The 12,465-nt window shown below is 38.8% G+C and overlaps 1 protein-coding gene across 1 annotated transcript in view; it reads right to left on the minus strand.

Annotated features, from left to right (window-relative positions):
• Positions 1-2,974: 2,974 nt before the first annotated feature.
• The window catches only part of GOLGA5 (golgin A5), a 32,715-nt gene continuing 23,224 nt past the window's right edge, over positions 2,975-12,465 (minus strand). Inside the window, exons 9-13 of the mRNA XM_065403278.1 lie at positions 11,911-12,009; positions 8,996-9,221; positions 7,398-7,503; positions 4,784-4,847; positions 2,975-3,456 (exon numbers count right to left, since the gene is read on the minus strand). Coding sequence (XP_065259350.1) covers positions 3,376-3,456; positions 4,784-4,847; positions 7,398-7,503; positions 8,996-9,221; positions 11,911-12,009 — 576 coding nt within the window. The 3' untranslated portion in view covers positions 2,975-3,375. The remainder of the gene's footprint in view (positions 3,457-4,783; positions 4,848-7,397; positions 7,504-8,995; positions 9,222-11,910; positions 12,010-12,465) is intronic.

The following is a 12,465-nucleotide window of genomic DNA, read 5'->3' on the forward strand; positions in this document are numbered from 1 at the left end:
ATATGGCCCTGAGTCTGCATCAGGATCCACTACCATGGATCCCTGTTCCCATGTGGAATCACACTGAAGTCAAAGAGACTACGCATGGGTCATTGATAGTTAGGGTGACCATATTTCACTATGCTGAATATGGGACACTTGGTAAAATTACTCATATTAAGGGAGTTCAACAGCAATCAATCAGAACTTTTTTTTTTTTTTTTTTTTAAACTATGCAGTACAAACATTCAAATTAACATCAAGCTGACTGAGCCCACGTTAAAAAGATATACTGTGTAATTGGATTCTTTTTATTTACCTTATCTTTAAGGGTTTAGGGTTCACACAGGGAGAGGTGACACACACACCCCTACTCCCGCCCCCACACAGAGGGAGAGGTGAGACGCTCCTGTACAACTCTCTCACATGGGGGTGGGGGGCGACTGACAGACCCCACCCTCCCAGCGTTCTTCACACTCCATGCCTGGCGGGGCCCCTGGGATAGACCTGCCTCTCCCCGTACCTGGCACCGCGTCTTCCCGAGGCAACACCTGGGCAGGGGGCACACAAGGTCACATACTTTCCCTCCCCAGATTTCTGCCAGGGTTCACACCAGAACGTGGTCAGCAGCAGCCTTTTAGCACTGTGTGGGAGGGAAAGGACGGGAGCCGCTTTCAGCCACAGGTAAGGAGGTGGGGGGTGGGGGAGGAGGTATGACCTGGCCTGTGTCTTTGCAGAGCTCATCTCTTACTTCCCCCTTGCCTGTGACTGGAAGCAGCTTGTCCCTTTCAGCCCACGGTGTCGAAAGGCAGCTAACACCTCCAGGCTGCTGCTGGCCACCGACATAACCCAGCTGCCTCCTGTCCCCCCCGTCATCGGCCACCTGACTCCCCCACTCACCGCTGCTGGTCGGATGGCTGGCCAGCAGCCAGACCTGCCAGTACTGGGGGGGGGGGGGAAGGGGGGCAGGAAGAGAGACAGAAAATACGGGACAATTTGCCTGTTTTTAAGAAAAAGTCAGGACACCTTCAGGAGGGCTTAAATATGGGACTGTCCCTATCTGGTCACCCTAGTGATAGTGGATTCTAATGCAGGGTTAGGGTCTAGGAGCCTGATCAGATGACCTCTGCAGACAATTGGAGTCTTTCTATCCAGTTCAATGAATGTTAGATCGGGCGCAGATCATGTAACGTTTCTGGCATAAGAATTTGAGATTTGCTGAATAATGTAAGGGGTTAAAAAAGTATGCTAGAGTATAAGGATATAAATACTGCTGTGGTGATCTTTCTAAACAACATAGAATAAAAGAATATACAAATGCCCCAGCACAAATCATAGGAATAAAAGGAGAGAATGGCAGGGGGAGACGGGGGGGGGGGAGGGGGAGAGGAGGACGGGGTCCCTGGCTGGTGTAATCCATCATCTTCAATGAACCTATGACAATTTCCACCTGCTGAGGATCTGTTCCTTAGACTTAATACACAGGGGGCAGACAAATGGGGTTCTTGAAATAGATGTTGAGATTTTGCAGTTTGTAACAGAGAATCTTACCCGCTAACAGCTAGAGGCCTGGGGCCAGCCAACCCTGGTTACTCAGGAAGCACACCTAAGCAGTGATTCCACTATAAAGAGCAGGAAGAAGCTGCAGAGTCTGGGGGAGATGCTCAGGGAGAGACAACCAAAGGTAAACTGGAGGAAGAGACTTCAGCAGAGGCCTGGCAAGTCAGGGAATGGCTGCCGGGAGCAAGCAGACTCCAGCAGGGAACCCCAAGGCATTGGGGTGGGGTGAGGGAAATTGAAAAAGACTACAGCGGCTACTAGGAGCAAATGAGCTCCAGGCAGGGAGGTTTAGGGAGACCCCTGGAGGGAAGACTGAGAGCATGGAATGATGGGGATTTCAGTACTTTATTACAATAATGAAATCGTTTCCAAATAAAGTCCAACCCTAAGGTGGGGTGTTGCTGAACTAGAGAAAACCTTGCATATGGAGTCCTTAAGAGGCCCTGAAAAAGGGAAACAAGCAGACTGCTGCAGAGCAACCTCTGGCCACCAGAAGGCGCATGGGGAGGGGGGGTGGCTGGCTCATTACACAGATTTACAAATTTTACAGAAAAAAAAACCACTTGCAAAATCATGTTATGTATTTAAACACCCCTTAGCTGATCTCCTTTCATCCCAATAGGCTGTTTCCAGGAGTTCGTGGTAGCTGTAATAACACCATTGAGATGGTGCCAGCCAGGACTTATCACGTTTAGTCTGTGTTCATTCCATTTGAACAATCACCAGAGTAGGCGTATCTGACAAATTTCCTTAATTGTTTTTTCATTACTCAGTCTTGAGTAATAAATGAAGGATTAATAAATGGAGGATGCCACAATCTAATGCAAGAACAAATTACAGTGGGTTTGATTTTGGGGTTATTGTTTTTATCATCATTACCTGATGCGGTTGCTTGGTGATAAATCTCCTAAGTGATTATGTATGGGGGAGTTTCTGAAATCATGTCTGGCTATACATTTGTAAAAAAAATATTGTTTTAATTTGGTTAACAACTGCCTAGAATTTCAGATAGAAACTACATAAATTTAAGATTTGCTAAGACACCTTATGTGTAATGAGAGAGAGAGATGTACAGAATAAAAAGCAACGGCATAGCTAATTATACAAAGTGCAAAAGCAAATGGCATTTTTCAAGCAGCTGAATACATCTTTTCTGTCTGAATTAATTATGAATTAAGAGTAAAAGTTCTCCTGTGCACAATTAAAAATTCCACATTTCAGCATATCAGGGAAGATACATTTCTGTTGTGCTAAATGGACAAAGCTAAGACGAATGCATAATATTTTATTTTTAGAAGGTATTTACAAAGAGATATTGCACCAGTTGTCAGTTCTGCAGTATTTTAACAGATTAAAGAAAAAACTAACCTATATTAACAAAATTAAAAATGAATACAAAAGAAAAACAGGAAGAATAAAGTTTATTTAATTTGCTAAGTACAATTAGTTTCCCTGATTATAGCCCATGTCCAGTATTATCTAGAGTATGTACCATATACAGCTGTAATCTTAGAAATCCTTGTATCTCTATACAGGTGTGAATCTTATATTGTACAGGAACCATCAGAAAATGTATGTAAAATGTAAAGGCTATGCTTAGCTTAACAACTGCCTTTGCCCTGGAAAATGCTGCTGTTTTAAGTAAATTGAAGAAGCTATGTAGTAATATTTGTCCAATAATTTAAGTTTTAAAAAGTAGCGATAAAACAGGCATGATGGTTGTCCTTCTTCCATAGATAATGCCAGGAATGTGATTTCCCCCATATTTCAGTACTAATCATTTTAAATACACTCAGTCCAAAATATAGTGAGCACTAGCATAAAGTATGTCTCAGTCTATTTGCCAGTTGGACCATCATGGTGCATTTCTGGGGTGTAGGTAAGCAGAACAATCATGACCCAGAGGTGAAGCAATGCCTGGCAAAAGAAAAGCAGGAGTTAGCACACAACGCTGACTACCATCCATCATTTACAACAGCTGTAATTCTGAATGTAAACAGAAGCAGCTAATTTTGTAGACCTGCTTTGGCTAAATGCCTTTCATGAAACATTTGTTTAAGGGTTCCTTCCATTTTATTCCATTGCACCTCGCAAAGGAAATCTATTCTGATTTGCACAGTGAAGCATTGTGCCAGATTCCAATGCAAAAAGCATTTTATAGCAAATTATGAAAAACTTACTAAAAAATTACAGTTAGCATGTCTGAGTGTCCTGCTAGGCATTGACCATCTCTGATAAAAAAAAGAATTACATTACAGATAGCCCCATATAGGGCTAATTCACAATAATGATTGAGATCCAGCTTAGAAAGTGGTTTCAGAACCATATTAATTAGTAAAATTCTCAACTGTTTCAGTATGAAGCTTTTTGTTCACCTATTAAACAGTACAATGGCAGTGTTACATTAGAAGGGAAGAGAGAAGGGGGAATTAAAGTGGCCAAATACCATCTATCACTCAAAAAATGGGAGAGGTGGTGGTACAGAAAAGTGTGGTTACCTTTAATTTTGTCAAGTGTGTGTATTTGGCTGCTTTGTCTCCCTGGAGAGTGGCAACCCTATTCACCCAGTGATTTATTTTAAAAGCAACATTACGCTTTCTCAAGCAAGGCATTTTCACTCCATATGAAATATGGAGTTAGAGTACTGAAATCTGAAATCTTTAAAGCAATAACACACTGCAGCTGGGCTTACTTACATAACTACTGATCACATCAACTGACAGAGACATCAACCCTCTAGTGGCACTGGGAGAAATTCCACTGACAATCATGCAAGATGTGAAGAACAAACTTCCCTTCTATAGCCCAAGATTAGATAAAAATCATGCTCACTACTTTTATAGCTACAGTATTTGAAAAGAATGATTAATCAATCACTGGGCTGAGGTAAAACGTTATTAAAACATCACTTTCCCAAGTTATTTTAATGGAAGCCAGTCAGTCATAGAAATGTGCCATACTTTCAATATGAAACTACAAAATTACAACCAGTATTAGTTACACAGAAATGTAAAAATTTTAAAGCCACTACGAATTCAAGGCATGACTGTACATATATTGTCAAGCTATAGGACTCAAGAACCCATGTTCCATAAGCAGTCTTTATAGTCTACTATAAAATACAACAAATAGTCAAAACTAATTAGATACCCTTTTTCTTTTATACACTATTGAATGCCTTTCAGATGAAGGCAGATACTATATAAAACTGACTATAAAAAATTCTGCACAACAATGTACTCACCATATAAATGATTACAAATACCCTTGCTATGGGATACCGTCTTAAAAAGATTCCCAGTCGAATGCTGTGAAAGTATAATACACATGTTAGAACAGAAAAATATTCCTGTTCCTTTACCCTGACCCCCACAAAATTGTAAACATCAACTGGTATTATACATATAGTTTTCCACATTTCTGCCTTTTGAATTTTACTACTTATTCACAACAGCTATTGGATTGAGAGAAAATAGTCTTTAGTCACAACACAAAATTGTACATACTTTTCTGACCATAAAAAAGCCAGTCCCCTTGTTGCTATAAGTATATCACATTAGGCCTGGTCAGAAACAAAGGCTAGGGCTTTCAAAGAATCCTAAAGTAGTTAGACACCCAACTCCCATTGACTTACAATGAGATCTAGTTGACTAACTCATTTAAGTTCTTTTGAAAATCTTAGTGAAAGAGGTCTGTGTCATTCTTACACTTAGTTATACGTGAGAAACAGACTGGCCTGTATAATTCTAGTACTAATGCAACATGAAGTATACCGTATCAGTACTTTGCATCATGGCCTCGTAATCTGCTTTAATAAAATAAAAATACGCTAGTAGGAAAGTGACAAATACTAATACAGAAATAATGTTTCAATCACAGTGTCACATACAACAGGCCACTCATCAAGGAAGCACTGGTATTTATAATCTTAATATTAAAATCACTCTAGAGGTGCAAAGCATATCCAATTTAGGCATCCTGATTTTCAAGGGTTTGAAACTATTACTCCCAACTGAAATTTGACTTAAGCTTAAGCTCCAGAGAAGACCCTTTTTTTGGAAAGGCTAAGATAAGAAAGATAAGATAGCTCCTGAGACAAGAGACCAGAATGAGTTGGTTGGTGGTTCCAAAGCATTTCTGACTCATTCTAGGCACATATTTTGAGGACACTTGGTTCATAGCATGGATTTATTCTTTGATACTTTAAAAAAAGATTTTAAAAAGGATTCGAGAAAGGAAACACACTGAAAAACTAGCTAATAATTTATAACAACTACTTTTTATGCCCTTATTGCTGATCCATGACACACTGTAATATGTTACAGTAAAACTAACACACTGGGCACATTTCATGATCAGGCAGAATGTTCCTGGTCTAAGTAACTTAGAAACATAACAGTGATAAAGCTCTGATGCAGAGGATTTCTCTGCCAAAGACTCAGAAGGAGAAAAGAAGAGGAGAATTAATAGTGGCTGTGATGTTGGAAGACCAGGTGCCAGCTCTAGCCAAGGCTGTAGGCATCAGCTGAGCACTGACAAATTCATAGCTGGAAGCTCACATTAGTATGGTTCAAGATGGGTGTTAGACTTGTAAGAATGTGATTAGTCTCTATAAAATACTTGTAAGTTTCTGCATGCATCAATCTCACTTGTAATGTCTGCACCTCATATTTCAAAGTAAAATATAAGTTTGCTTTATAAATCTAAAAGGGCCTGCTCTGAATTTGTAAATCTAGGCAGGAAGAGTGGTCCCCCCACCCATCAAGAAGGACTATAAAAACTAAATGGCAATTGTAGAAACAAACAAACAAACAAACAAACAAACAAACAAACAAACAAACAAACAAACAAACAAACAAACAAACAAACAAACAAACAAACAAACAAACAAACAAACAAACAAACAAACACTTTGTTGCTTGCCCCATCCACCCATGAAGAAATTACGTGCAGGAGCACTCATCCCCTTTGGTTTGAACTCTAGGGGAAGGGCATATAAAGATTATCACAAGAAGAAACAGTTATCTCTTTGCTGTTTGGACTCTCACAAGGGCTGGAGCAAAGAAACAAAAACAGAGATCCCCAGGGTCAACCTGGGCTAGCCCTAAAAGACATTCAGTAGATGGATTACATCATCTATCATCTTTTGGAACCACAGACTAACTCATTTCTTTTCTTAGTTAATAAATCTTTAGTTAGTATACGATAAGACTGGCAACCAGCATTGTCTTTGGTATGATATCTAAGGTAAGTGACTGGTCTCTTGAGATTGGGAGCAACCTGAATATATTGTGATCTTTGGTATATGGCAACCAACCATCACTATGTCCAGCTTGCCTGTGTGGCAAGATACACTGGAATGCCCCAGGGGACGGTCTCTCTATGGTAAGACTGCTATAGTGATTCAGGAGTTCACACTTGATACTTGGTTGGGGAAACCTAATCATAGAACATACCACCAGTTTGGGATGTCTGCCCTGCTTTCTGACAGTTTGCCCTGCAGTTGCACTCAGTTGTGAACTACAGACAGCATGACAATGGTAAAAGTTAATTTTTATATATGCAAGATAACTGCAATGTCCAATAAAACCCAATGGGTTCTTGTACCATGTACCCAACTGTTAACATAATTTGTGGTGGCACAAGAATATTCTCATCACAAGATATCATGATGGGAATAAAGTGAATGGGAATTAACCATGTCAATATTTAATATGAATTTGTACCATACTAAAATGTATGGGTGTGTTTTTATACAATTAAAAACAATTCAAAATAAAAGGTGTACTGAGGAGGAAGACTGTATAAGGAACTAGCCCAAGAAGAGAAACATTCCTTTATGATTTATGTACTCTTACCTAAACTGGTCTATACTACTGGCAGCTTTGCGAACTCTTCCATACATTCCTGCCACGTTAGCATCTACATCACTAAAAAGGACAGGAACACTTCGCATGCGAGTACCTATTTAAAAAACAAACAAACAAAAACATATCTAAGTAGGCTAAAGATGCCTTCCCAGGTAACGTATTTGTCTATATAGTGTCTACATAGAGTTTAATCATTAATTTTGCCTTTTTGAAATGTTCAAGATTTTCAGCGCACAAGGGAAAACAAATCAGATTAATCACTGTATATTTAAAGGCCACGACTGTTTTGAGAGGAATTGTTGGATAAGATTTTGTAAAAAATGCATCTGAGAAAGATTATTATATTTCTGTATCTACTAAATAAGCATTTTAGTATTCAGTTCAGATGTTTTATACTCCAAAATAATTTCTTTGCTTCATTATAATTTCTTAAATATATACTGCATTGATTTTCTTATTTGCTGTACTTTTATCACAAAGTAACACTTGTCATACAATAGCTGTATCTGACAGCATTTCTGATATAAATTCCTATTTTTCAGGGTTTTATAATATGAAAAAAGCTGACCCAGGTTAAAATTTTCATAGACTTTCAGACCAGGATACATCTAAGTGTGACTGAACAAAATTGGCTTATTTTAATTTAGCTTTATAAGAGCAGAAAAACTGAATGTATTATTTCAGATTTTATTGTTCTCCTGACAAAGGGAGTTTAAAAGAAAGACATTTCACAGGCAAATAACTGGGCAGGCATTTTACATCAAAGTTCAAGGAATGGGTGTATTTTGTTTTTAAAGTTAACACAATTACTTTTTTCATAGAGCTGAATCAAAGTAAGGTATCAAAGCAAAATCCAATAGCAGCTGAAGTTTCTCAGACATCTGAGATATGATACTACTCAAAGCAACCAAGCTAATCTCCGTGAAGAAGACACATTTGTAGGCTACTTTCTCACAGATTTCCAAGGAAAACAGAATGAGGGCAAACTGAGTTTAACCAAATGGAAGACAGTGCATTCAAGCTGTCTCAGCGACATCCACTTAAGTTAGATCATCTCATAATGGAACAGCTATTCTAACCCCCACCTTCCAAAAAACCATAACCACCCTCCCCCCCCCAAAAAAACCCCACCCAAACAAAAAACCCCACCCAAACAAAAAACCCAACCCAAACAACTAGATCCCTTCCATAAAAAAAATTATTACAGGACACATATGCAAGTAATATTTAAACCCACAAAAACAAAGTAATTCATAGGTGAAATTGCACTGCTGGTTGCACTGGCAGATGTCATGGTACACTGATTTTAAAATAACATACTTGTTATAATATTAATCACAATGGGGACAATTAAGAATGAAGTTTTGCTTTATTAAATTCACTTAAAATTGCCTACACATGGAACAGCAGTCTTTATTTGGCTATTTTCGACTGTACTAGTTATAATTGGAAAGATCAACTCAAACTCCTTATTTACTACATTGTTCTTAAACACAGAGATGTTTAAGGAAATTAATGGGGAATATAAGAGTCCTTAGTTAAGCTGAGCACACACACATTTTTAAATATGATCCTTCCATGTTTACCTTCACCACTGTCAATTCCTGCCATATTAATCGTAGGTCCATTAGTACTACTGCCTTGGATAGTCTTAAGCTGTTGCTCAAGGCGTTCCAGTTGATAGACGAGGGAGTTTTTCTCTGTGCTGAGACTCTCCAACATGGTCTGCTTCTGAATCAGAGTCTCTGTCAGCTGATGAAGCCGATTTTCCAGCTCTGACTGACTACTGCTGCTCAAAGCCTTGTTTGTGAGCTGAAAAAGAAAAGTCAGTGCAAAATCTAAGCCAGAAGATGATACATTATAAAAATTAAAACTAGATTTTGAAATAGTTCAACTCCTAAGTCCTATGAGAGAGAGGCTGATGCAAGAAGTGGGATGCCTCAGGATTTTAATGATGCAACAGCTATTACTACTATCATCATTAACAAATGTAAAGGAGAGAAATGTGATTGTAGAAGCATTATGCCTTGATAATTGCTGTCACTAGGAAGCTCCTGGCAAGTATGTATGAATATAGTGCTACCCCCATGTGAACATTGCCATACAATAGTGAATTTGCACCTAACAACAAATCCTAGCCCGAAAGAACTTGTAGTCTACTGGCTTGTGTAGGAATGCATTACTGATCGGCCCATGGCCATTAAACCGGCAAGTTTCACAGAACAGAGGGAAGTGAGGGAACTTGATGCCAGTTAATTGGGAGGCTGTTACATGCCTAAGGAGCAGCATTAAACGCGGCATGAAACTGGACATAAGTGAAGGAAAATTAGAGAGAGGTGAGGCACATGGGCACTGGATAAGAACAGCAGAGGGAGAAGGACGAAACTAAGGGCTTGTCTATCCATATAGCATTGCAGCGGCATAGCTGCACCGACGCAGCGCTTAGTGAAGATGCTCCTACGCCGATGGGAGAGCTTATCCCATTGGCAGAGTTAATCCACCTCCCCAAGAGGCGGTAGCTATGTCAACGGGAGAAGTCCTCCTGTCCACATAGCGCTGTCTACACCAGGAATTCAGTGAGTATTTTCCACGCCCCTGAGCAACAGTGATACTAACATAAGCCTGTAGTGTAGACCAAGCCTAAGGCAATATGGTCCATAGGGTCCAATTTGCAGAGATTTTTTTAAAGTAAGTAAGAGACACTTGAAGTGGATCTTTCTTAAGTGATTCTGTTTTATAGTTTCTATCCAGGTTCTAACTGGATTCAGTGCACAATTCAAAGCATGTCTTGAATCTCATGCATGAGACAACTGCCATGTTGATGGTGGTGCAGACAACACTTTGACCTCTACCTGGCCTGTACTGACTTAAACACTCAAGACTCATCCTGTAAACTGTGCATAATTATGGAAACTTAGCTAAGTTTGGTTGTTCAGGAAAAAAATCAGCCAGCCTATGTGCCAAATTCATAGTTGTATGCTCGGGAGAGTACTTGCTGATGGCTTAATCCTCTCAGTGTGAACTACAGTGTTGAAAAAGAATGTATGTCTTTTCTCTCTCTTCTCCTTGAAGATGAAATATGTGGCCTCCAAAAAGGTGAGCATCAGATTTCTCACATCAGGCAAGCTCTACCAGACAGGCTTGATTTCAACAAAGTCTTGGCAGACAAATGTGATCTGACAGTTTACACTCAAGAGGCTCTCCAAGTTATGTTTGATAGAGTTGCAGTGAAAAACAATGGACTTATGTTCACCTTACAAAGACAAGGTTACATGCCAGTTATCACCAGGGACACAGAAAATTAAAACCATCAGCATCAGTATACTGAAGTCATTTAATTCCTTGAGAGAACATTTTGTCTATTAAATATTGACCAGCATCAAGAAACTGTGCATCCTTTGGAATACTAAAGCCAAGTATAGCACCTATGTAGAATCAAAATAGGTGTTAAATTGAAGATCTTACTCCTGCTTCAGTATGCAAAGGCCTGAATATACTGACATTGACCCAATCATCTAACTTGCTGTAAGTTGAATCTTAGCCACCTGTGGTTGTCATACATTTTAAGTGGTAGTACAGAATCTACAGTGAGATACCAGAGTGATCATGGACTATTGGCATTCAGGCAATGCAAATACAAATCAGCTGCACTGGGAAGGGCATGGTACACATGGACAATACATACATTCTGAAGTAAATTTTGTATAGTGAAGTAGTACCAGGAAAGCAAGCCCCATTGGGTTCAAAGAAAAATATATCAAGACAATTTTCAAGTCCTTTGACATCCAATATGTACAGCGAGTAGTGTTTAACACTAGACTGTCATTTTTTCCTGTAATAGTCTACATTGCATTGTGCGGCCTTGTATATAATTTGCATGAAATGAAACAAATGTTACATTAACAGGATCCAGCTCAGAAATTCATACTACCCATACAATCACCAATACCTTTCTTTGTCGTTTCATAGGAGAGAATGTATGGATTCAGTACCTGGTTCTCTAGTTATCATGTGCACATACAGGGCCTTATCAGACAATACAGCCCTTTGTTTTTGAAGACCGGCATTTTAAAATTGTTGGTTTCAGAGTAGCAGCCGTGTTAGTCTGTATCCGCAAAAATAACAGGAGTACTTGTGGCACCTTAGAGACTAACAAATTTATAATTTGTTAGTCTCTAAGGTGCCACAAGTACTCCTGTTATTTTAAAATTGTGTTCGCTTTTGATATTTACTGCGAAGTTAATTTTCAGTGTAGAGTAGATTTTCTTAAAACCTAATATACTCTGTTTCATTATTGGAATCTGAATTATTGATTATTAAAAGGATGAACGCAAGCACCAAAGTTTATCAAATGGAATCTAACGGTTTCATTTTAACAGCTTTACAACCAGATGAAAAACAGAGTTTTACTCAACCAAAAGCGTAAGCTAAAACAAAGAAGGTAGTTTAGTGTTTTTAATGACTTAACAGCATTAAATATTCTTAAATGCAAATAAGTTACCTGATTTCTGAGTTTTTGAATTTCTTCCTCTCTGTCTTTTATTCTGCTTTGCAAGGTATTCTTTGTCCGATACAATTCTTCCTCATTGTAATGGAGTTCCTATCAAATTAATTGCAATCAGTTACAAAACAAAGTATTAGTAGACAGCCTTTGGAAAGTATTTTGGGTGACATTTTAGCCACTATTTGAGGCTTTACACTAAAGCAGAGGGTTGTACTTTGCCCTGAAAAAACGTACCGTCTAATGAGACAACATAGCGAAGGAAGGGATTTAGCCAAGAGCAACTGATTGAGTGGTGAAGATTACCATAGATCTTGTTAGTACCATGATTTTTGAACAGCGCTTTTAAATTCCCATTTGAAGATTTAACATGTTTACTGGGATGTTTTTAAAATCTGTCTTACTTTAGTCATTTACTGTTAGAGCAGCACATAACCATACTCTCCCTTCAAATCACTGAGTACACAAAGCAGAAGAAAAAAATCCTTATCTTACTGATCCTCCACCAGTCTTCAATATCAAAAGCCTAAACAGCAAATACTTTAAAGAAACAAA

The sequence above is a fragment of the Emys orbicularis genome, chromosome 4, assembly GCF_028017835.1.
Source record: "Emys orbicularis isolate rEmyOrb1 chromosome 4, rEmyOrb1.hap1, whole genome shotgun sequence".
Classification (NCBI taxonomy): Eukaryota; Metazoa; Chordata; order Testudines; family Emydidae; genus Emys; species Emys orbicularis.